A 24,937-nucleotide genomic window follows, 5' to 3' on the forward strand; every position below is an offset into this window, starting at 1 on the left:
TAGAACCAACCTTTTATCATTTATTCTCTGAACTTATCAACTTGTGCATGAGATGGTTGATAAGCTATCTCAAGCTGACAAGTGTGATGAAGAATTGGTTGAATGAAGAATATCAGTTGAATGAAAACTATTGGCAGAGAGCTGTGGCATTGGAGCCAAGTCTGGAGGAAAAGCAGGAGGGACTGAAACAGGGATGAGAAAATGCCTGTAGACAAGAGTGGAAGTATGGTGTGCAACTTTTCCTTTAGGGTGATAAAATTCAGAGTATGGAAATCAAGAACAATTAAAAGATAATCAGCATATATATACATATATATACATATATATATTTCACATCTGCATGCCTGCTTTCTCCTATCTGGAATTTATTATTTGTTCTTTAAATTTTAGCTCATGCAGCTGGGTGCAGGTGGCTCACTACTATAATCCTAGCTACACAGCAGGCTGAAATCTGAGGATCCTGGTTTGAAGCCAGCCCAGGCTGGAAAGTCTATGTGACTCTCATCTCCAGAAAATTACTCAGAAAAAGCTGGAAGTGGTGCTGTGGCTCAAAAGCTCAGGGATAGTGCCTAGACTCTGAGTTCAAATCCCAGGATGGGCCCCTCCCCCCAAGTTTTTTTTCATGCCTTAGCTTCTTTAGGAAGTCTAGCCTATGCCTTGTGCTCTCCCCAGCCTGGGGTTGATGCCCTTTTCAGCTTCCATAAAGCTAAGTGCCCATTTCCAGTTAGGGATGGAATTGCTAAATCTGCTCCTGAAATAGGGAATATCTATTTTGAGCACACTGAGTTTGAAGGAGCTATAAGATTTGTTAGTATTAGAAGATTCTGCTCCTCTGTTATTTTCTCTTTCCTATCTACTTAGGGCAAGGGTCCTGTTATCCTGACTGATCTAGTTCACTATCTTGTACTGACAGACAGGGACACTGTATGTGTCCTAAATTCTGGCCAATATGCCAAATATGTTCATGGAAATTTAGGACAACTTGTTGACCTCAGTCCTTATACTTGGAAGGAGAAGATTCAAGCAAGATGTGACTATAGTAAAGGTGATAGGAAGGTTTATTAGAGAAGAAATATGGAAGAGGATGAGTGCACATGACATAGACATGCTACAGGAAGACAGTACTTTAGCCTATCACTTCCATCTCTACTCCATTACCAAGCTTGGCTCTGGGTTAAATAGTGAGATGTTGATTCCATAAAGATAACTTTCTTATAGGTAGATCTCATCTCTCTCCCGCTCCCTCTCCCTCTCTCCTCTCCTTCTCCCTCTCCCTCTCTCTCTCCCTTTCCCTATCTCTCTTTCTCCCTTCCTTCCTTCCTTTCTCTTCCTTTCTCCTCTTTTTTTCTCCCTCCCGCTTTCCCTTTCTTTCTTTCTGTTTCTTTCTTTCTCTTTCTTTCTTTCTTTCTTTCTTTCTTTCTTTCTTTCTTTCTTTCTTTCTTTCTTTCTTTCTTTCTTTCTTTCTTTTTCTTTCTTTCTTTCTTTTCCTTCCTTCCTTCCTTCCTTCCTTCCTTCCTTCCTTCCTTCCTTCCTTCCTTCCTTCCTTTCTTTCTTCCTTTCTCTCTTTATTCTTTTCTTCCTTTCTTTTGTGCTGGTCCTGGGGCTTGAACTCAGAACCTGGGCACTGTCCTTGAGCTTCTTTGGCTCAAGGCAAGTGCTCTACCATGTGAGCCACAGTTCTACTTCTGGCCTTTTCTGGGTAGTTTATTGGAGATAAGAGTCACATGGACTTTTGTCCCTGGGCTGGCTTTGATCTTCATCTCTCAGATCTCAGCCTCCTGAATAGCTAGAATTAGAGGCATGAGCCACCAACTCCCTGCTTCCTTTATGTTTCTTTTTTTTTTTGGTAGGGGGGGGTCCGGTCATGGGGCCTAAACTCTGGGCCTGGTCACTGTCCCTCAGCTCTTCAGATCAAGGCTAGCACTCTACCACTTGAGCCACAGCGCCACTTCCAGCTTTTTTTTTCTGCTTATGTGGTGCTGAGGAATCAAACCCAGGGCATGCAATTGAGCATGCAAGGCAAGCGCTCTACCACTGAGCCACCTTCCCAGCCCTTCCTTTCTGTTTCTTATAAGACCTCTGTGCCAGAGATTTAGGGTTCCATCCTTACTTCCTCATTCTTTTGCCTTTTGTACTTCCTCAGTCTTTTGTGGATGTGTTTCTCAATTTATCCAGCCATCTGCAAATTGTATAGGCCACTGTTCACTGACTTTCTAAAAAAAAATTAACTCTATCACTATTTTTCTTCAGCAGGAGGCTGAATTTGGTTTGGGAAAGGGGAACTTTGGAGGCACATCCCTCAGCCAGGTACCCTGACTCAGTGTTCAGCTTCACTGGACGTTTGCTCACCAGGCACTTTGTCTCCTCCTTGACAATTGATTCTGTTAGGCACAGCCCCTTGCCAGGAAATTACAAAAGGCAGAATGATAAACCTAATTACACTGCAAATTTCTACCACTTTCATTTTAATGCTACCAAAATGCATTGCAACTCTCTCCATCTTAAAGGATAAGTTCTTTAAGAAACTATCATTGATTTTTGTATATTCAGGGCTTAATATAATGTCTAATACATACTAGATAATTGAAAAATGTTAAGTAAGCCAGGCACTGGTTGCTTATACCTATAATCTTAGCTATTGAGAAGGCTGAGATTATATATAATACGTAGCACAAAGTTTTAGCATGGGATGAGACTCATTTTCTTCAATGTAGAAATTGCATGTAGGAATCTGATATTAATTTTAAACTATGCAATTCAGTTCTTAGAGGAGAAAGGAGAATAACTTTTAGTTGAGTAAGTTAGCCTGCTTCATAGTGTGTGAGTAGGTTATCATCCCATTCTGTGTACCTCAAGTTCTGAGTGGTGGCCTAAATAGATGTGTGAACCTCAGCTAGTTGATGTGGTACCCACTAGTGACATGTGACTATTCAAATTCATCAGAAAGGATGAAATATAAAACTTGTTTTCTTATTTCCATTATTAGATCAAGTACTCAAAACCCATCTGTAGCTAGTGGAGATTATATTCAATGGATAATTGGAGGAGATTATATTGAATGTTCTGTGGGACATCTGTCCCAAGAGTAACACGGATCCTACCTGAATGGGGCGGGGGGTTGAAAAATATTTCTAAGCCAGTGGCTCGTGCCTGTAACTCAGGAAGGTGAGGGTCAAGGTTCAAAACTAGCCTGGGAAGGAATGTCTATGAGACTCTTATTTTTCAGTTAACCAGCAAAAAGCTGGAAATAAAGGTGTGGCTCAAGTTGTAGAATATCAGTCTTGAGCAAAACAGCTAAGAGAGAGTGCTCAGGTCCTGAGTTCAAGTGTGCACACACACACACACACACACACACACACACACACACACACACACACACATCCCAAATAGCAATTCCTCGATCAATATTTCTAAATGCTTCTAACCTTGTGTGTTACATAAAGCCATATATCTACAGTTTTGGTCACTATAAATATTTATAACTTTACATCTTTCACAACCATTGCTTTAATGATACTTGTGAAACAATTACTGAATCTGCCTGAGGAAAACTATAATTTCATAAGTAAATTCTCTCTATTGAAATCACAGATTTTTCCAGACAGCAGAATATACTTGCGAATGCATGATAGTTTATTTAAACACACACACATATATACATGATGACAAAGGAAAATGTTAGGGAATTTAGCACAAGGCTGCATGCTCTGGTAGGACAGGTAGACTCTAGTTTTACAGGATGAAGTGTGGGTTGAAAATGGGTGGAGCTTGGAGAGTGAGTTTCATTTCTGATCACCACATGGAAGGTTCTTCAAGCCTGTAAGACATAAAAAATAAAGCGTGTAAGGGAAGCTGGCCTTCTTCCTGGGAGGCTCAGAAGAGTGGCGCATTCAGTTCTGAACTGCAAGATGATCAGAAACTATGGGAAATCTCCTGTTGGCACTCTAAATAAGAGGCCAGTGGAAAATGGGGACAGGAGACAGTGCAGGATGCACAAAGACCCAGGACAGTGGCTTTCACTCCTGTGAACAGGAGTCTCTTGAGCTAATCTCTGAGGGAGCATTTAAAAGGAATGGTACATATATATCAAAGGTACCCAAGAACTTTATGATATTTTGAAGATCAAAACTAAAAGCATCACATGAAATTGTAACAAGAAAGTTAGTGTTACTCAATTCTGAAAGGCACCCAGGAAATTTATGATATTTCTAAAGATCAAAACTACAAGAATCACATGAAAGTGTAACAAGAAAGTTAGTGTTACTCAATTCTGAAAGTGCTTCTGTTGTTTCCCTCCAATTTTAATGTAGACTACAAAAGGGCCCTTGGCAACTTCAAGGCTATCAACTTTTGTCTCCTTCTAAGTGTATACGAGTGAGCCTGTCAATCAAGGTACAATTAACTTTATTTCATGCACTGATTGGGCTAGTGCAGGCCACAAAACAAAGGCAGCAGTAGAGGTCTAAGTGGGTCTGGGCCATTCTTTTCCTAAGCAGAAACAGACAACTCTAACTTTCCTGTGGCAAATATCCTATGTGCATCAATAAACTACAAAGATGTACTTGCTGCTTAGTTGTTTTTTTTTAAATCCTTATTATTATGTACCTGTTTCTCTTGCATTAGCTCTTTGTATCAGAACTTGTTCCTTCAGGGACAAGAACCCTAGATATTTAGTCCAAGAAAACAAATCTGTCAACTCTGTGCCTTCCACTCTGCTGACCATTTTATTTAGGGAATTGAAGGGAGATCATGATGATCAGCCTTCACTTCTCACAGATGGATTCTCCGCAGGGAGAAGCTCCATGAAGAGCAACCTTCCAGTCACACTCACTGAATAAGAGTGCTAGTGACCTCTTCTGGGGAACTTAGTTCTTGATGTCCTCAGGCTCTGCATTTCGGTCCCTCAAGCTACTTATGGGGAACATTACAGTGGTCCTTGTGCATTGTGATTCTACTGTGGGAGAGGCAGGAGGTAAGGACAGAATAGCTGGCATTGGTGGATATGAACATGGAAGTGCATTAGAAATAATTTGCCGCACTCCTTTCTCATCCAAGAGGCTCCAAGATCATCCTGGTCCCATGATGAATATTTCAATCTTTGTGGTACCTCTTCCTAAAACAGAGCTATGCTCCAAGAAAGCCCACGAGGCTACAGAAAAGCTCCTAAGAACCATTCAACATTCATTCATTGAATGTAATAAATTACAGTATTGAGTGACCAAAGTAATCAGGACCATCTATTCAGCTATAGCTTTGTATGGCATCAGGAAGGCTGGAAGCAAACATATAAGGAAAGTGTCCTAGGACTTCTAGACATCTACCCAGTGGGCAGACTCTTCACATTCAAACTGCAAAGCTGGGCAGTTAGCCACTTCTAGTTAGAGTTGGGGGCTCACTCTATGCTTCCCCCAGATGTAATAACATTAGATATTCTTTGCAGAATCATTTCCAAACTAAAAGTCACATATAGTGAGAATTTGCATAGGAGCACCAAATAATGTGTGGTAGAAAAGATTCCACCATTGAAGTTTAGAGGTTAATCCATGAGCACATGAAGAGAAAGGTTTTTTTCTGCTTTTCCTCCCCATTCCTATTCCTGCTCCAGTCAATCCTTCCCACATCTTGGAATGCCTCCACCCCCAATGCTTCCTACCAGCAGCCCACCACCTTTCTCTGACCCCTCCGACCAGCGCTACCCCTCCACCCCCTGAGTCATTTGACTTCTGCAACGTGTCCCCACCACTAGCCTTGTCATACCGAGTTCTGGGGACGTTTTCTGTGCTTTCTCTCATTAAGAGGTCTGAAATCAGTGTCTCAGGGCTAGATCGCTTTCCATATCTGAAAACAGTAAAAAAAAAAAAAAAAAAAAAAAAAAAAAAGAGAGAGACAGAGAGAAGTCCTTTAAAGTTTTAAATAGCCATGGAAACGCTTAGGATAAAAACAAGAAAGTTTCCTATTTGAGATGTTAAATCTAAAAGCTATTGGTCATGTTGCTCTGCCAACATGAAATCTTGGCATAGGAAACATACATCATCAGATACATTATCATTAGTGTGACTTAAAATGTTACATATATTTGAATTGGCTTGCATGCATAATAATTTAGCATATTTATTGGTACTCAACCAAAATTCCTAACCAAAATCCTGCCCTTTTAAAAACATCACCAATAATACATAGATAGATACACATTTAAAACTAGATGAAAGAAAATTAAAACACTGAAGTGTGACTTACAATGTTTTCATAATTAGCTGATTGGCTATAGTTCTATAACACATAGCAGTTTAAGCCTTAACAAGGAGAGCAAACAATATTCCAGAAACAGTCTTGGGGGGGAACCCCACATAATGATATTCAAAACCCACCTGTGTCTTTGAATTCATCTGCTCATTCATAAAGATAAAATCACCGCCCATGCTTAAATCAGAGCATTTGTGAAAATCCATTGTGAATGTGAATCACAAATGTTTTGAGGGGAACAAAGGAACACACAACTGAAAGTTGCTCCTGTGGAAATGTAGTCCCTACAGCGACACAGGTTGTGGGTCTTATATTTTCCATTTTTCTTTGAAGCACGAAAAGCTAAAAGCCCTCCTTGAGGCTGTGGTTTCAACCTGCTCTATGAGTATAAAGGAAATAAATTATGTAAGTATCTTTCTTTTCCTCCTATGGCAGGACGTAGTAGGGAAAATAGACATGCATGCAAGGTTACATCTGCCTTGGAGGATAGGCTCCTTGACATGGCTAACAGTGTTTGACAACTCTGCTAAATTATATTGTCCTCTTGCTCAGGAAAGTATTGCTCTCGGCAGTCCCTTTGTTTACAAATGGAAACTTAGCCAGGCATAGATGGATTAACTAATGGTTACAACACCTGAACAAAGTTGGCAGGGGGCATATTCTGACTTTAATCAAGCACAACTCAATCCTGATTTTTGGAAAGAATCCCTATTTTTGCCCCCTTTGTTGGGACTCAAGGAGAGCCAAAACAAAACATCCTCTATTATCTCCCACTGGCTCTCCTTCGTTTGTAAGATTTCTCCAGTTTTTGGAACTGCAATTTCAGATTGTAAGCTACTGCTTCCACTTAGTTATTCTGTTTTTCAGCTGATCTGCTCATCTTAACACTCTTAATTCACTTATGCTCTACTGAGTTAAGAACTGGCAACTATTTTCCCTAATTTACTAGAAAAGAGTCTACCTCAGGAATGGAAGATTTGCATAGTCATAAATCCACATCCAGGACAGCAAGGCTCACTGCTTTCTCTCCCTTCTCTAATTAATTCGGGATTATTCTCTTCCACAATTCTTTAACTTGAAAGCTTAAATCTCAAATCTGGTTTCTCATTAGAATTACCCAGGGAGCTTTAAAAACACAGTACAGCCCAGGCCCACCTTGGAGTATCTAATTTAATTGGCAGGGGAAGAGGCCAATCTCAGTATAGTTTAAAAGCTCCCCCAGGTGATTGTAATGGAAATCAAGAGTGGAGAAACACTAGTGTAGGGCTGAGTTTCTCAACCTTGGCACTGCTGGCATGTGGAACGAGGTAATTTGCTGCTGTAAGGGACAGGGCTGGGAATTCTAGAGTGCTTCATAGCATCCCTATCCTCTATATACTAATGCCAGTAGTACCCAGCTCTAACTATGACAAAGGAAAGTGTCTCCAAATATTTGAACATGTCCCAGGGAGCAAAAGTCACCTGCCTAGAACCACAGATTTAGGGAAGTCCTATAAGCAAAATGTCATAGACTGCTGGGTACTGATGGCTCACAACTATCATTCTAGCTATTCAGAAGACTAAGATCTGAGGATCTCAGTCCAAGCCAGACCAGGCAGGAAAGACTATGACACTCTTATCTCCAAATAAGCAGCAAAAAACCAGAAGTCGAACTGTGGCTTAATTAATAGAGAGCTAACCTTGAGTAAAAAGCTAAAGGACAGTGGCCAGCCCTGAGTTCAAGCCCCAATACCAAGACACACACACACACACACACACACACACACACATACTATCTTAGATTGGAGCCTTCAAAAGCAGTTAACTGGAAGCATTTAGAGCAATGAGAATACTATAAACAGACTGAGCCAGGTACCGGTCATTCATTCTTATGGTTCAAAGCCAACCTGGGCAGGAGAGTCCATAAAACTCTTATCTCCAATTAAGAAGTGGAGCTGTAGTTCAAGTGGTAGAGTACTAGACTTGAGCAAAATAGCTCAGGGACAGCACTCAGGCCTTGAGTTCAAGCCTCAGGACAAGCACCACTCCCCTCTTCTCCCCCCCCCCCAAAAAAAAATCACCATAGACTGAATAGAAGGAGGAAGAAAGAAAATGTAATCCAGAAATCCACACTTGCCAAACAAATGACAGTGATTTCCAAAGCATGTGTGGGCATCTTTGGCAGGAAGTCCTCATGGATACAACAGAGAAGAGCAAAGAGCCTCTGATAGTTTCTAAGAAGGAATTTACATGAAGATAAAACAGGAAACTGTTTCAGGACCAGCTCATTCCCATCTAACTGAATCTCTTCCTATGAAACTCAAAGAAATCTTGCCCTTTGTTTTTCCTTATTAAAGATGTTGGATCACATTGAGTGCTGGTGGTGACCACATCCAAAGATATTCCATATAGGGCTTCAATTCTACAACCATTGAAAGGCTTTCATGAAAAATGCTTGGTTTCAGAGTCTGTAAAAAGGAGATAAGTACACTCATTTCGAAGTTGTGAAGTAAAGACTCAATTAGATGCCTAGGAAAAACATTTTGAAATTCAAAACTTCTTACAGTGAAAACCCTTTGTAGTAATCATGTTTACAAAAATGAGTTCTACCATATTTTATTCTATAGCTAAATCACTAACAAACATCTTCCAAGGGCGGGGGAAGAATCACGCAATATGTGTTCATTTGTTCTTTTCTCTGGCTGAATGATAGCATAAGCAAAAATGGGAAGCAATTAACTTTCCAAGAAGTCTACTAGGATTTAAAACACTTTGCTTGTTGTTGCTAAAATGATCAGACTTCATGATATTATAAACCAATAGTATCTAATTCTTTATAAACTGGGACTTTCTCTTGAGGCTTTCTGGGGATGCTGCAAAGCTTCGTAAAAAAACAGAAAGGGAACTTTATTTTAGAAGTATAAAATATCCTCCTTTGCATCCTCTCCAACCATTTTATGCTTTGGAAACAGTAAAAATATTGTTTAAAACCTCCCAAATAAATCCCAGTACTTTACAACAGACAGCTGAAACATGAAATAACATTAATAATTCAAAATTGTTAGTCATTTATAGGTTCTTAGGGTCATTTGATATTAATAATTAAAATATGGTGTTAAGTGATTTAAAACTAAAATGAATCAACTTGAGAAAAAAAATACTTTTTCCCCCCTAAACTAGTGTGGTTTTTTAGCTTGCTAATTGGTGTTGAGCATGGGATTTTGTGTGACTTTCTGGTCATTTCAAATAAAATGGTAAATAAATGTATCACTGCTGTTCAGAATCCATGTGAGCCTGCAGTTGATCCTAGATCAACTAGACAAGTGTGAGCTTTTTCTTAATAAGTGGTCACATTCTGTTCAGAACTTACCTACCATAAAATGGGTGACGTCTACATTTTAGGCCAACTGTTTTCATGCTAAATCTGATTATTGAGAGTAGGATTTTCAAGTATAGGGCTGAAATTGCCAAAAACTGATATACTGAGGAAAAGAAATGCACGAGTTTGTTTGTCTTACCCCTAAGTACTGTCTTTCAGTTTGCCCTGGATCTGCTGCTATATCTTTGGCAAACCAGCTGTTCTCCTCCTTGGTTTTCTTTGCTGGTGTTCTGTTTTCCCTAGACATCAGGTTCCTCTTCCCCCAACATCATTTCCCAACTGCACTCCTAACTCCACTCTCTGGGCATTTTCCCTTCCAAGTTGCTAGACAGACCTCCAACTTCTCCAAATAACAAAGGGGATGGGATGGGGTGGGGTGGGGAGATGGCCAAACAGGCAGCCTGGGAAACCTGAAAGTGGGCATCAGGACTTTCTGGCTTGGGGAGGGGATCTGCCCACTTTGGGCACTTTGGGTTGAGTGTGTGCATCACACTGCCTTGATCTGAGGGAGAGGGAAGAGAAAAGAATGGCCCCTGTCGCCCTGAGATCCACAGAATCTTCGGGTGCACCTGGGGCGCTGCCCCCTGTGTTGGGCCCGCGGGTCCCACCCACCTCTGCCTGGTGATGAGGTTGATGTAGTGTCGCAGCGCTGAGTAGTATCTGGCCATGTCCTCCGCCGGCGCGTCCTCGCCCGGGTTGTCCGGCTTGGAAGGGTACGCCGCGGCCAGCGCCCCCAAGCACACCAGCAGGGCCAGGGCGATGGTCAGTCCGGACAGCCCCAGTCGCCTGTTACCTAGCATCTGCGGGCACAGAAGTCTCAGTGTGTGCGTCGGGGGAGGGGGGGAGTTGGGGATTCAGAGGAAGCCCACCCTCTCCCGGCCCCCCTGGCCCTCAGTCCGCTCTCTTCCCAGTCCTGCAGCGGGTAAGAGTTGGGGCGCCCTAACAGAGGACTAAGGCATCGCCCACCCTGCCCGGCTCCTCTGCTCCGCCTGAAATTCCCCCCTCCACTTGGTCCCAACTTTGCCCCAAAGAAGAAATCCACGGAGAGAGGCCGAGGGCGGGGGGGGGGGTGGGACCCGCCAGTGCGGACATTTAAAAAACGGACTAGAAGTTCTCTCTGGGATATAGATATGGATCGCATTTTCTTCCCTGGTCTCAGAACCCTTCGTGGAGTCGAAAACTTTCTTGGCAGTCACTTTGGGGCTGCAGGGCTGCAGGGTAGCGGCTGCGGTCCCCTGGGAGGGGGGACTGAGAACTGCTCCCATTCGATCTCCCTTCGGATCCCCAAGATCCTGGAGGTGCGGGGGTGCGGGGATCCCTCACTCCTGGGCGCCGCCTGGGAAATCTCCCTCCCGCACCGCACACCTCCATCTGAGTTTCTGCGGGAAGATCTGAGGAGATCGCCAGCGCCCCCTCTCCCCGGGGCCCCCAACGTCCCCTCCATAACCCCCCCAGAAGTCACCCAGAGGGGCCGCGCAGTCAGGAGAGTCTGAAGATGGACCGACGGACAATCCGAGCGGAAGCCAGAAGTGGCAAGGGGAAAGCGGAGGGCAAGAAGAGCCGGTGGGCGTCAGGTGCACAGAGAAGGGGAGCGGAGCGGGGTGCGAAGCCTCGGGCACCCGCAGCCAGACCCACCTGCGCACCTGCCTCTCCCGCCCTTACCCAAGCGGGTCCAGGCACTCACCTCGGCCGGCAGACGGGCGTGGCGAGGCAGCGAGTGCTCGGCGGTGGGGTGAGCCTCTCCGAGGGGTGAGAGCAGGCTGACGGGGTGCAGAGAGCCGGTGGCAGCCGGGCTTTTATGGAGCGCTCCTCGGCGCGGCAGGAGGGGCCTCGGGCAGTCACGCCCGGGTGACTCCCACCCGCCACTTCCCGCCCGCGGAGCGGGGGCTGGAGTCAGAGCCTCACGAATGTACGCCTCGGGAGACACCCACCCCCCACACCCCCGCGCTGGGCAGGGCGAAGCGGGGCCGGGGACCGCCGCCGCCAGCCAGCGCGCTCCCAGGGCGCTCGTCTAGTCCGGCCCGGTGCGGAGCGGCGCGGCCAGGCGCTCCGAGCGTCTCGGGTCCCCGGGAGAGCAGAACCGGTGCTCCCACCTCCAACTCGGCGGAGCACCTCCCTCACACCCCCGAGGGCACAACTGGGCGCTTCACAGCGGGACGTCTTGGGTTTATGGGGTTTTCCCGCCCTTGATGCAGGTGAGAGGCAGCGCCCCAAAGTCCCGAGTTCCAGGGTCGCGCACACTGCCTGGCCGGGACCTGACCAGAGGATTCTGAATCCAGAAGATGTGGCCACTTTCCCCAACTGCTTTTTCTAGATCAGATCTCCACCCCCCCTCCACCCGGTCCCCAAAAACCAGACGCAGCAAAGCTGGGTTTATGTCCTGAAAGAGTCAGCAGCTCCACACTCCCCGAGGGGTAACACTGTCACTCCCACTTTCCAGTTTGCCGGAAAGCACCCCTTTCCCAGGGTCTAGGACCTTTTGGCCCTTAGTGGCGATGGTGAGATGGAAAGCAGTACCTCCCAATCCGCCAGCCCTTCTGAAGTCAATTACGATTGATTCAGGGTGTGGATTCCGACTGAAATGGCACATGAAAAACGTTAATTCGTGCGTCTCAGTAAAACTGTAGAAGGAACCTAAAAGGATCAATGCCTTTGGAAGTTCGAATCTTTCTCAATAAAGTGGTACCCTAAGGTACCATTAAAACATCTTGTTTTAATGTTAAAATGATTGGGTTAAAGGGACACTTGGTTTTTGTGCTGTTCAAAGGTTTAACTATCGATTCTGGAAGAGTGGGAAGGAGTGAGGCAGAGACAAAGAGACTATGTGTCTGTGTCTTTGAGTATAATTAAATGATACTTTTTTGAAGACCAGCATCCCTTTGGGCTAGGCAACTGCGCTTTCTGAATCTCATAAACACATGCCACAAACATAAATATTACTGCCATCCTGGGCTCTTACATGAGAGCCTTTGGTAAAACCTCGAACTAGGAGCCCCTTCTTCATAAAGAGAAAGGCACAATCCTCTTCAATAAAATACTCTTGTATGTTAAGTGTATCACAGATTCTTATCAGCTAAAAAAACTGGACTTAGAAGTCATTGTATTACTGCTAAGGAGGTGCATCACTTTTAAATAGGAAACACTGGGGAAAAATTGATTAGCTTACTTTATACGAATATTACTGGTATTTAAGAATAAGAAGTTATCCTCAGTGTCCAGCAGTTGCAGAATAAAACCAGGGAGCAAACTGCCTTTTCTCTCTAGTCCAAGCTGCACGGTGCTGCATTGGGCTCCGAATATTGTCTCTCAGGACTTTGTTTAATCAGTTTGCAATTCTCTTGCCTGTAGTTTCCTTTTATCTTCTCAAAGCCTATAAAAATTTACTTGGGTTTGGAGAAGCAAACCAAATCCAATCCCTCCCCTCAAACACCACCAGCTGTCTCTCAAATCAGCACTTCCTAGCAGTGATGTCATTCTTTTTGCTTCAAGTTTATTTGTTTGTTAATAAGTTATTTCTTTACAAAAGATTTGTGAGATCCCATTAAAATACACTAAAATACAAATGTTTAACACTTGTAGCTGCATATATTCTTGTATGTGGATGTATATGGTGGGTATATATGTATATGTCTATGTTATGACAAGCTATCACCGACTCAAGACAATAAATATATATATATATGTACAATACCCACCAAAATTTCCAAGTGTACCTTTGAAATTCTTTCTTCTTGCCTCTACCCACCTCCTTCCTCCACTGATCTGCTTCCTGCTACTACAGACTTATTTATCTGAAATTGTCCCAATTATAATTCCACAATGAGTCCTCTTGGTTTTCCTTCTTTCACTCAGCTTTGTTTCATTTAGATCGAGTCGTCAAAGCATAGATTGACAACTGTTTCTTTTTATTGCAGGGAGGTTTTCTATTATGATATGACATGACTCAATTTTTTAAATAAATGATTTAGGTGCTTACACACTTGGGGCTGTTTCCAGATTGGACTGTTAAGAATAAACATTCATTTATAAGTCATCATATAGACTTAAGCTTTTGTTTCCAGTAAAAAATTCTTAAGAGCAGAATGCCTGCATCATATATTGATTGAGTGTATATTATCTCATAGTCCATCAGTACTCTGTTTTTGTTTAGCTGTTTTGTTTCCCTGTGGGTTTTTTAGTTTGTTTTCAGTACCAGAGTTTGGAATTAGGACCTCTTGCTGTACCATTTGAGTCACACCTCAAGTCATGCCTTTTGCTTGTTATTTTAGAGATGGAGTCTCATGGACTTTCCTGCTTCCATCAGAGATCCTCTGGATCTCAGCTTCCTCAGTAGCTAAGATTGCAGGTGGGAGCCACTGGAGCCCAGCTTTGGGATAGCTTGTAATGCTGTGTCTTTGAGTTCACTAACCATTGCTGCTATAGGATATGGTCACTATCAGTCTTATCCAATGATTTTATGCTTCAGACAAGCAATTTTCATCTTTAGAATTCCAATGTGCAGGGGCTGGGAAGGTGGCTCAGTGGTAGAGCGCTTGCCTTGCATGCCTGAGGCCCTGGGTTCAATTCCTCAGCACCACATAAGAAAAAAGAAAAAAGCCGGAAGTGGTGCTGTGGCTCACGTGGTAGAGCGCTAGCCTTGAACTGAAGAGCTGAGGGACAGCGCTCAGGCCCAGAGTTCAGGCCCCATGACTGGACCCCCCCCCAAAAAAAAAAAGAATTCCAGTGTGCACTCTTTCATGTTTCATGTTTGAACATAAATATGTTACACTAGCTTTTGAATATGTTATTGTGGTTGTTATTGTTATTATTATTGTTTGTTTTGAGACATGGTCTTGCCATATAACTCAGGCTGGCCTCAAACTCATCTTCCTGGCTTAGCTCTTAAATGCTGAGATTACAGACATGTACCAACATGCCCAGCTGAAGATAGATCACTAATAATAACTATTATCTAAATAATCTGGACAGATTGATTTTTCTCCACAGATAGTTTACATTTTTTTTCTTTTTCTGTGTGTGTGCCTCATAATTTTCAATAGGATGTCAGACATTGTGAATTTAACCTTATTGTATGTTGGATTTTTTTGGGGGGGGGCGGTCATGGGGCTGGAACTCTGGGCCTAGGCACTATCTATCCTTCAGCAATTCAGCTCAAGGCAAGTGCTCTATCACTTGAGCCACAGTGCCACTTCCAGTTTTCTGGTGGTTATTTGGGGATAAGAATCTCACAGACTTTCCTGCCTGGGTTGGCTTTGAACCACAATCCTCAGATCTCAGACTCCTGCATAGCTTGGATTACAAGCGTGAGCCACTGGTTTCGAGCTGTTGGAATTTTTTTTTTTTTGTATCCTTATAAAATTCTTCTGTTTCTTTTTTCCCTAGGACATAGTTAAAAGTTTGGAAGTAGTTCTGTCCATTTAGATCTTGTTTTCTTAGGTGAGTTAGGCTCAGCTTTGTGAGGCGGTTCCCAAACTGGCTTTTGTCTTGATATGTTCATCAGAAAAATACCTGTATGCAGCTGGATTATAACTGAATTTTAGAGGGCCTGCTCTTATTTAGAATGTGGACTCGAAAATTAGAACCTATGTACTACCTCATTAGTAAGTGATTTTGCAAATGAAGTTTTGTTTTGTTTTGTTTTTCTTTTGGTCCTGGTTGTGGGGCTTGAACTTAGGGCCTGAGCACTATCCCTGGGCCTTTTCCACTCAAGACTAATGCTCTACCACTTTGAGCCACATCTCCACTTCTGGCTTTCTGGTAGTTATTTAGAGATAAGAGTCTCACGAGCTTTCCTTCCCAGGCTGACTTCCAACTGTGATCCTCAGGTCTTAAACTCTTATATAGTTAGGATTACAGGTATAAGCCACTGACTGGTGCCTAGCATTTTCAGTCTTTTAAAAAATATGTATCATTTGTTACACATTCAGACATTTCTGTCTCCATTGTATGATTATATCATGACTTATTTTACCATCTCCTCTCAGTGGCCATGTTGGTTGTTTCTAGTCTGGTGCTATTATATGATACAAAACTAATAGTTTTTTAAATGTATAATTTCTTGTGTGACAGATATAGCTGCAGGAAAATTTCTAAGAACTGGTATTGTGAATTCAAAAGCTATTTGTAAATCTTGCATACTGAGGATTGAACTCAGGGTCCTGTGTTTGCTAGACAGACACCTGTACTACTTAGGCCACCCTCTAGTCCTTTGGGCTTTAGGAAATTTTCAGATGGGCCTAAAAATATCCTTTTCCCAAGGAGGACCTCAGATCCAGTCCTGCCAATGTAGTCAGATTCCAGAGGTGTACCACCATGTCCAACTTGTTGAAATAGGATCTTACTAACTGGATCTGAGCTGGCCTCTAATACAATCCTCCCAATCTCACTTTCCAAGTAGTTGGGATTATAAGCATGCACCACCACACCAAATGAAATATATGTCAATCTTATAAGTAGTTACAAGTTGCTCTACATCCCTATGAAGTCTGACTCCCTCTCACAGTTTAAAGTAACATCTGATCACACCAGAGTATGATCAGAGTTTGGTTTCCACCCATCTGATAGCTAAAAATGAGATATCTCAGAGTCCTTTAGATTTCATTCCATAATTTCCCCCTTGGTTTGGCCTTTAGCTTAAACTGTAAACGTCCTTCAGAGTGTGTGTATTTTTTTTTTATCCCGTTGCCCTGTCTGGCTGTACAGTCAAGTTCCATTGCTTAAGTAAAATGGGTGAACAACTATCTTTGCTCAGTACCTCCACCGGAGGTACTGAGCATCACTCTTTTCTCAGGGTTCTTGATATACTACTGTGGTTTTTATTGTAAACTGAAGGTATTTTTAAAATATTTTATTATTTTATGTGATTTTTAAAAATGGAGTTTTACCACTCCCTTTGTTTCTACCCTTTGCTTTATGATCTTTGAGTTCTTTCCCCTTCTTTTGTAAATCTAGTCTATTTCTTCTAGTATTTCTCTGAGAAAGTCTGAGTAATTTGTACTGAACAATGACTATTATTTCAGTCAACGACCTAGTAACTACACCTACTTCCCTGCTGACAAACCTTGATTTATTTCTATTGTCAGTGTTTTCAGCCAAGCTGTTGGATAATATAAATTCTCTACAACCTCTACACATGGTTGGCTTACTGTTAACTAAGTACCCTACTCTTAGTAAAATATTAGGCTATGTCAGGAAAAGCTTTTCCTCCTTCGAAAATTAGAGACACATGTTGTATCATTATTTTATTTCCCCTTTCCCTGCTTACTGTTTAGTGAAGATATGACAGAACTGTAGCAGCCATACTGGGATGATGATGAGTAATCAGAAATATGCCAAACAGCTGGCAGAATGCAAAAACGAAAATGGCAAAGGTCCTTGGTGAAACTGGCAAAAGCTGATCTCAGAACTGTTTGCTTTTAGATGGCTCATTAAGTCAATAATGAAAGTCTGTATGTTTAAGTCATTGTTAGTTGGATTTTCTGCTACATGCAGCCCAAAGTACTCCTAATCAGCAAGCTATTTAAGTTTCTATTTATTGACTTTTTTCATCTATTAGCTTTGTGATTATTTTATTGTTTAATATCAGATATTGTTATTATTATTGGAAATCCATCTTTCTATTTTTTTCATCTTTCTATTTATGATGGATTTTAATTCTCCTGTCATGTTTCCGAGTTCCCTTTTCTTCTCTTTCTTTCCTCCCTTTTCTCTCTTTTCTCTGTCCTCCTTCTTTCAACAGGTAATATATAATATATAATGTAATACATATTATATATAACATGAATTGTACCCTTTAGTTTGAAAACTCTGGATTTTTCTCTTTTTTTGGTCCTTTCTTATTTATTTCTGTGCATTTTGTTAGGTATGGCAAAAGGAAAGTTTTCTGATCCTGTATGTTCTTTCTTGGCTATCTAAAACCCAATCAGAATTGATTGGCAACACTACATCTCTCACTATGTAACTGTAGCATCATCCAAAAGTTCATGTAAAAAAAAAAAAAACAAACGGGGGCAATTATGAAGACTACTAGAACCAGAATTACTCAAAAATTATCTGAAATATCCTGATAATTATAGGAAAATATTTTTCAAATTTGAAAGTATTCTGATAATAGCTACAGTTCTCTCCTCTGGGCAGGCATAGGCTGATGAGTCTGAAAGAGCTTTGTGTTCTTCTGACCAGTTACAGTTTGTTTTTCATTATTCTTATTATTAGCTCAAGTCCCACAATTCTAACCACACCACTCAATGCAACAGCAAAATGCTTATCTTGCTTAGAATAGAGGCTTAAGTGTGATTGTGGAAACAACCACAATCTTTCTTCAGACTTGGAGGTTGACCTCTAGGGAAGATACTGGTTTCCTCTTGTATAGATGATGTATAGATGCTGTGCGACTGTCCTGCATGTTCCTGAGGGGTCTTGTCCCCATCGTCTCTAATGAAATGGGGATTCAGTTTCCAGAGAGCTGATACATCATTTCTAGTTTAGACACTACTTGAAGATTGTACAAGGTATGTCCCTCATTACATGAGCTTTTTCAACTTCCCAGTACCCCAGAGGCCAGAGAGTAGGTACCAGTTCCCAAGCTTTATTTGCAAAATAGGGCTCAGGTATGAGTTAAGCCAACCCCAGTGGCTCAGGACTTTGGTTTAGAAATTAAGTTTAAACACCATTTTCTCCATTTGTATACACATAACAAGTTTCTGACAACTATAAATTATGAAAAGAATAAGTGATGTATGGAGTGAGCCACACAATGTCCTCTTCCCAGCACAAATGAAGACAAAAGCAGTAAATTCTGGAGCAAGTGACCAGCAGAAGTTTCCAGATTCTGTAGCCACCTGACTAAAGCAAGACATTTGTGCTTATAATGACCTGGCTCCCTAGTGAGGTTTTGGCATTGTTTCTATATCCCCGCCTAAACTCCCTCAGAGTCCAATAAGTAAGTCCAATAAAAGTTGAAGTAACTGAAAGAGATTCTGAGGTCTGCAACTAAGCTCTGATCAGAAGTAGGGCCATGAGAATCTTAGCGTGGGTTTCCTCTCTTCTGGCCATTTCCAGGGGTCCATTTGAACTCATAGGGTAAGAAATGTGAGTGTGGGCCATTGTGAGCAGTCTACCTTTGGAAAAGCAGCTGGTGTCTGAAAGCAGGAAAGAAGGTCATAAAAGAAGACATACACCTGCGTGCGTAATCCCCAGCTTTTTCTTATAAAGTGATAGAGATTGAGGTGGAGTGTTGATCCTAGGAAAGGTAACTAGACCAAAGGAAAGGAAAAGTTCACGACCATTTCCACATATACACAGTGACCTATCATAGCCATTTCAGGATATCAAGGGGAAGGATGGGATTTCTAAAGAAATGGCACTGTCTGTCTTGGATATCCACCCCAAAGGATAGGTAGCATAAAATGGTTTCTTTTCTCTTATTAATATTTCCTAGTTTCCCACACGCTTTTTCCCAGACTAATGAAGTTCTAGATCTAATCTGCCAGGAGATTTTTTTTTTAAATCACAGATTGTGAGTCTTAGAAAATACTTTTTGCCTCTATTGACATGATAATGTGATTTCAGACACCTGTCTCCATGGGATAAATGTCACTTATTCTTGATGTCATAATCATTTTCTACACCACTGGACTTAATTTACTGCTTTTACAAAAATTCTTTTACGTAGTTCATGCACAAGATTGACGTGTAATTTTCTTTCACATAATGTCCTTGTCAGGTTTTGATATCAAAACTTCCCTTCATGATATAATATGTTGTAAAGTGTTCTTTTTCTTTGATTTTAAAAGGCATTAGCTATAAGGAAGACTGTATTGGTGAAGCCATTTGGTAGGAGGACATTTCTTGGAGGACTTTTGTTTTAACTGAGTGGCTTTTTAAAATTGTTGTTGTGAAGGTGATATATAAAGGAGTTACAGTTACCTAAGTCAGGTAATGAGTACATTTCTTTTGGAACAGTGTTACCCTTCTTTTGCTTTCTCCAAGTTTTTCCCTCCCAACTTCCCCCTACACGTTGTATAGTTCATTTTCAACATAGTATCTAGTGAGTATAGTGAGTATCAATGCTGCATTTGTTCATCCTTTGTCCTACACTTTTCCCCACCCCCAAACAGATAAACTTACATGCAAGACAAAAGGTACTAAACACATAAACAGCATCAAGAGAAAACAAAAAAATAAAGCCAAAATATAAAATAGCAGAAAACCTCTTGTTTTCATTTCTTGGAGTTCATTCCTATTGATATCATTTTATAGGATATATGCACATAGCTAGGAGGAAGACTTTTAACTATAAAATTAAATTACTTCACTAGACATAGGCCTACCAAAGTTTCAATTTCTTCTAGTCAATTTTCATCAGATATGTTTTTATAAGACCTTTTATTTTTTTCTACATTTCCATGTTTATTGGCATGATGTTGTTTTCATATCCTCATAGATTTAAAAAAAAATCCCTTGTATCTACAGTGATGTAATCCCTTTCCTTTCTGATATTGATAATTTGTATGATATGTCCCCCTTTTCCTTGCCCTGTGCCCCTACATGTCCATTAATTATGTTAAACTTTTCAAATAACAAGCATTTGATTTTCTATGATGTTTATCCTCAGACCAATTTATTTCTTCTCTTATCTAAAAATTTAATTTTTCTCTATTCTGGTGGATTCAATTTTCTGGTTTATTTCTTTTTTTTCTGGTGTGTGTGTGTGTGTGTGTGTGTGTGTGTGTGTGTGTGTGTGTGTGTTTATGCTGGTACTGGAGTTTAAACCCAAGAGTCTGGGTGCTGTCACAGCTTTATTATTTAAATCTGGTGCTCTACCACTTGAATTACAATTCCACTTCAAGCTTTTTGCTGGTTAATTGGATATGGGTCTCATAGACTTTTCTTCCTGGCTGATTTCAAAGTGCAAATATTAGATCTCAGCCTCTTGAGTAGCTAGGATTATAGGCATGACTCAACAGCACCCAACTCTTTATTTTAACTTCTGAACAATTACACTAAGAAATTCGCTTTTCAGCCTTTCTTTTTCTCTGAGATATGCATTTACTTCTACAACTCCCTCAATGTAACTTTAATCATATCTCATGAGTTTTAATACATTGATTTTCCGTTATCACTCATGCACAATTATATCATTTTATTATTATTATTATTATTATTATTATTATTATTATTATTATTATTATTACTATATTCAGTCCTGGCTCTTGAATTCAGCTTATTTGCTCAAGGCTGGCACCCTACTATAGCTTTACTTATGGATTTTTGGTGGTTAATTGGAGATAAGAATCTCAAGAACTTTCCCACCCTGGCTAGCCTCAAACCACGATACTCAGATTTCAGTCTCCAGAGTAGCTATGATTATAGGTATGAGCCACTGGCTCCCAGCTCTACACAATCCTTATTACTGCTTAATTTCAAAATACCAATTTTCTAGTTTATTTTAGTTTTTAAAATTTTAGTCCACCATGGTCATAGAAGACATTGTATAGGATTTCAATCCTTTGATATTTGTTGAAATTTGCTTTAATATTAGTTAACTATAATATCAATTTTAGTATATAGTCTACATGCACTTAAAATGTATAAGAATGTATAAGGTGAACTGATGGTTCATGCCTGTAATTCTAGCTAATCAGAGGGCTGAGATCTGAGGATCCAGTTGTCACAGGGAATATACCATAGGAGGAAGAACATACAAAAGAAACAACAACAAAAAAATCACATAGCACATTAAAAACAGCAACAACAAAGAAAGACCTCTTGTGTCCATATCTTGGGATTCATTTCATTTAGCATCATCTTATATGGTCATTTGTACCTAGCTTTTGAGCTTTTCTGCTCATCCGATAAGATTATCCTAGATGTATACTAATTATTGCAAATAAGGGAAACCATGGGACCTATGTTTCTTTGGGTCTGGCTTACTTCACTTAATATAATTTTTTCCAAGTCTTTCCATTTCCTAACAAATGAGGCAGAGTCATTCTTTGCATAGAATATATATATATATATATATGTATATATATATATATATATATATATCACATTTTCTTGATCCATTCATCTACTGAGGGGCATCTGGGTTGGTTCCATATCTTAGCTATCATGAATAATGCTGCAATAAACATAGTTGTGCTGGTAGCTTTAGTATGGCCTTGATTGTGATCATCTGGGTAAATGCCCAAAAGTGGAATTGTTGAGTCTTAGGGGAGCTCTATGTAGAGTCTTTTGAGGAATCTCCATACTGCTTTCCAGACTGGTTGAACAAGTTTATACTCCCACTAACAGTGCAGTAGGTTCCCTTTTGGCCACATCCCCTCCAGCATCTGTTGTTATTAGATTTCTTGATTATAGACATTCTAACTGGGGTGAGGTAGAATCTCAATGTTGTTTTGATTTGCATTTCTTTTCTGGCTAGAGAAGTTGAACATTTCTTTATATGTTCATTGGCCATTCTTATTTCCTCTTCAGAGAAGTCTTTCTTTTTTTTTAAATTTTTTTATTGTAAAGATACTATACAGAGGGTTACAGTTACATGAGCAAGGTAATGAGTACAAGAGAAGTCTTTCTTTAAGTCTTTCGCCCACTTATTTATCTAGCAGTTGTTTCTTTGAGGATTTGTTGTTGGGGAATTAAATTTTTTGAGTTCTAAGTATATTTTAGACATGAGACCCTTGTCCATTGTATGGTTAGTGAAGATCTCCCAATCTGTGGGCTTTCTATTGATCTTGCTAGCTATGTCCTTTGTCATGCAGAAGCTCTACAGTTTCATGCAATCCCATTTCCAAACTTGCCTTGCTTTGTTGTGTCTCTGGGTATTTATTAAGAAAATTTTGGCATGTGCCAAGAAGCCATAGAGTTTCTCCTATTCCTTCCTGTAATGTTTTCAGGGTGGGAGTGACTCTTTTATGTGTAAAAATATTCATTGTTCTCTAGTAATGCCTCTTGCCTTATATTCATATGTTGATGTAATGACACTAGCTTTTGCTAGCTACTTTTTCATATTATATTGAGGCAATGTCTCCAGAAACAAGCTTGGAGGTGAGTCTGAATACATGTAGTTTATTTGAAAGTAAATTAAGCACCGTGGGTCAGAAAGTAAGAAGTAGATGTGGAAGGAAAGAAGGAAAGTAATAAGGATGGATTACAGAGACACTGTAGAGCTGCCTCAGGGCTTTCCACTTTAAGGGAAGCAAGCTGGAATATTTATCACCAGCTCACATCCATCACTAGGCTAGGTTGCTCCAAAGCACATCAACTATTCAGAAGTTCTACTTCTGTCAATCATCATCCCTGCTTACAGGATTAAAGAATTACTGCACCAAGTACACATGCATCAACTCATCACAGGGCACTCCCTAAATACACACAAATTCTCAAAAATAAATAAGTCATAAACTTAGGGAAGCTTGGCTCACAGGGGAATCAGCTCTTAGGGCTTACAAACTCTTGAAAGGTCTCAAGAAAAGAAACCACATTGACACACCCTTATCCAAACTAGCCAAAAGAAAGAGGAAGAAGACCAAATTAACAAAACTAGAGATGAAAAAGGAGATATTACAACAAAATTCTCTGAGGAAAAGAATTTTGGCAAGTCTGTCCTCGGGATCAATCAGACCCACTTAACCCAGGAACCTCTCTGAGTTGAGCAGGTCTCTCTCTGCTTCAGACCCTATTGTGCCTCTCTCCCCACTGCTCCACTCTCAGGGAGGCTGGGCTTCTCTAAAGGCATCAATTGGCACTGGGAGCTTCTAGCTTCTGGCTGGATCTAGCCAATGGCAGGTGCAATAAGAGGAGGGAAAAAACAGGGTAGTATTTCTTCTATCTTACTCCAGCAAGGGTAGAAATCTGATTGCACATGAGATCACTCCCAGTCTCATGTGATACTGGCATTTTCACTGGACCTGGTGCTTCCACAGGAGTAGGAACATTGAGGGAAAACTCAGTGCTGCTCATCTATTGTCCTTAGCAAGCAAACTCAGCAGTGCCTTAAACAGTTGAAACATACATTTTCTTAAGGTAGACATCTTTATGAAACACAATAACATGGTTGAAAGCATGGTGTAGATATTCCTCTGCCTACTTAAAACCCATCCATCACTCTTTGAGTGGCACCACACCAAAGTATAATAACAATTAATTGAAGCCCACTCAATTGTACTTGAGTCCATCCAATGCCAACAACAGCCCTTGAGGTAAATGTTATTAGCCTCATTTTCCTAAAAATGAAACAGAAACTCAGAGAAATTATAGTAATTGTTCACATAACAAGAAGCAGGCATGGCAGGAACCCAAGCTAAGAGCCTGATTAGGACTCCAGCTATGATTTATAGGTAGGACAGTAAGCCTGCATGATAGCCTCTGCCTCCAATATATGCCTTCCAACTATCTGGTTCTCACTTGGGTCCCTAAAACACATCCTGTTTACATTCCTCCCACTGAGTCAGTGTTTATTTTGGAAGGAAGAGCCCAGTTTCCTTCCCCCATTGACTTTGGGCTGGCTTTAGTGTCCTGCTTGACCAGCAGAATGCAGTAGAAGTGATACTTAGGGAGGAAAAAAACAGGGTCCTTGCAGCTTCTGCCTGGGCCTACTGAGCTGTCAGGTGAGAAGTCTGAGTGCCCTGACTCTTGTCATGTAAGAGAAGCCATGTGCTGGCATTCCAGCACCAATCCTATCCTTCCAGCTCCTCTTCCAGGACTTGGCATCTACTGGACCAGCCCGCAGCTGAATACCACTAACGCACATACAGTAGAGAAGAAAATTTGGGTAAGTTCCTAAAAATATTGTCCTTTCAGGTTCATAGAACTGACAAAAGGCAGGCCCTGAATTTGAATCTACATAGTTTGTTTTCCTACCATTTCCCTTGAATACTGTGCTTTTTTGTAAAGAAGTAACAAAAGGGGAATGGTTAATACTATTTCCAATATTTGAAATCTCAGAAGTACTGGAGAGAAGGGAGGTGGAGGCAGGGAGGGTAAGAGGAAAGGAAGACACCGAAACAGCTAGTCTCTATTAGCTCACAGATTCCAAACCAGGCACTGGTGGCTCATGCCTGTAATCCTAGCTACTAAGGAAGCTGAAGTCTGAGAATTGGGAGTCAAAGGCACATGGGGCAGGAAAGACTGTGAGACTTTAATTTCCAGTTAACCACCAAAAAGCCAGAAGTAGAAGTGTGGCCCAAGTAGTAGAGTTGCAGCCTGGAGTGAAAAAGAGGTAAGGCATGGCACCCAATGCTAAGAAAGAAGGAAGGAAAGAAAGAAAGAAAGAAAGAAAGAAAGAAAGAAAGAAAGAAAGAAAGAAAGAAAGAAAGAAAGAAAGAAAGAAAG

General features: G+C 41.1%; 1 protein-coding gene across 1 annotated transcript; it reads right to left on the minus strand.

Annotated features, from left to right (window-relative positions):
- Positions 1 to 3,612: 3,612 nt before the first annotated feature.
- Positions 3,613 to 11,392, minus strand: Npy (neuropeptide Y). The gene is made up of 4 exons (XM_069997237.1): positions 11,286 to 11,392; positions 10,214 to 10,401; positions 5,758 to 5,838; positions 3,613 to 3,817 (listed from the first exon to the last, which is right to left on the minus strand). Exons 2-4 carry the CDS (start codon positions 10,399 to 10,401, stop codon positions 3,793 to 3,795), a joined length of 294 nt encoding a protein of 97 aa, XP_069853338.1. The 5' UTR covers positions 11,286 to 11,392; the 3' UTR covers positions 3,613 to 3,792.
- Positions 11,393 to 24,937: the final 13,545 nt, after the last annotated feature.

This window comes from Dipodomys merriami, unplaced genomic scaffold, assembly GCF_024711535.1.
Source record: "Dipodomys merriami isolate MVZ:Mamm:240054 unplaced genomic scaffold, mDipMer1.0.p SCAF_5, whole genome shotgun sequence".
Lineage (NCBI taxonomy): Eukaryota > Metazoa > Chordata > Mammalia > Rodentia > Heteromyidae > Dipodomys > Dipodomys merriami.

Excerpts from the sequence above, each read along its gene's own strand:
- Npy (XM_069997237.1), bottom strand. The coding sequence starts at position 10,401 with ATGCTAGGTAACAGGCGACTGGGGCTGTCCGGACTGACCATCGCCCTG. Across the intron at positions 5,839-10,213 it reads AACCTCATCACCAGGCAGAG|ATATGGAAAGCGATCTAGCC; the intron begins GTGGGTGGGACC and ends TACTGTTTTCAG. Across the intron at positions 3,818-5,757 it reads GAAAACGTCCCCAGAACTCG|GCTTGAAGAACCTTCCATGT; the intron begins GTATGACAAGGC and ends TATGTCTTACAG.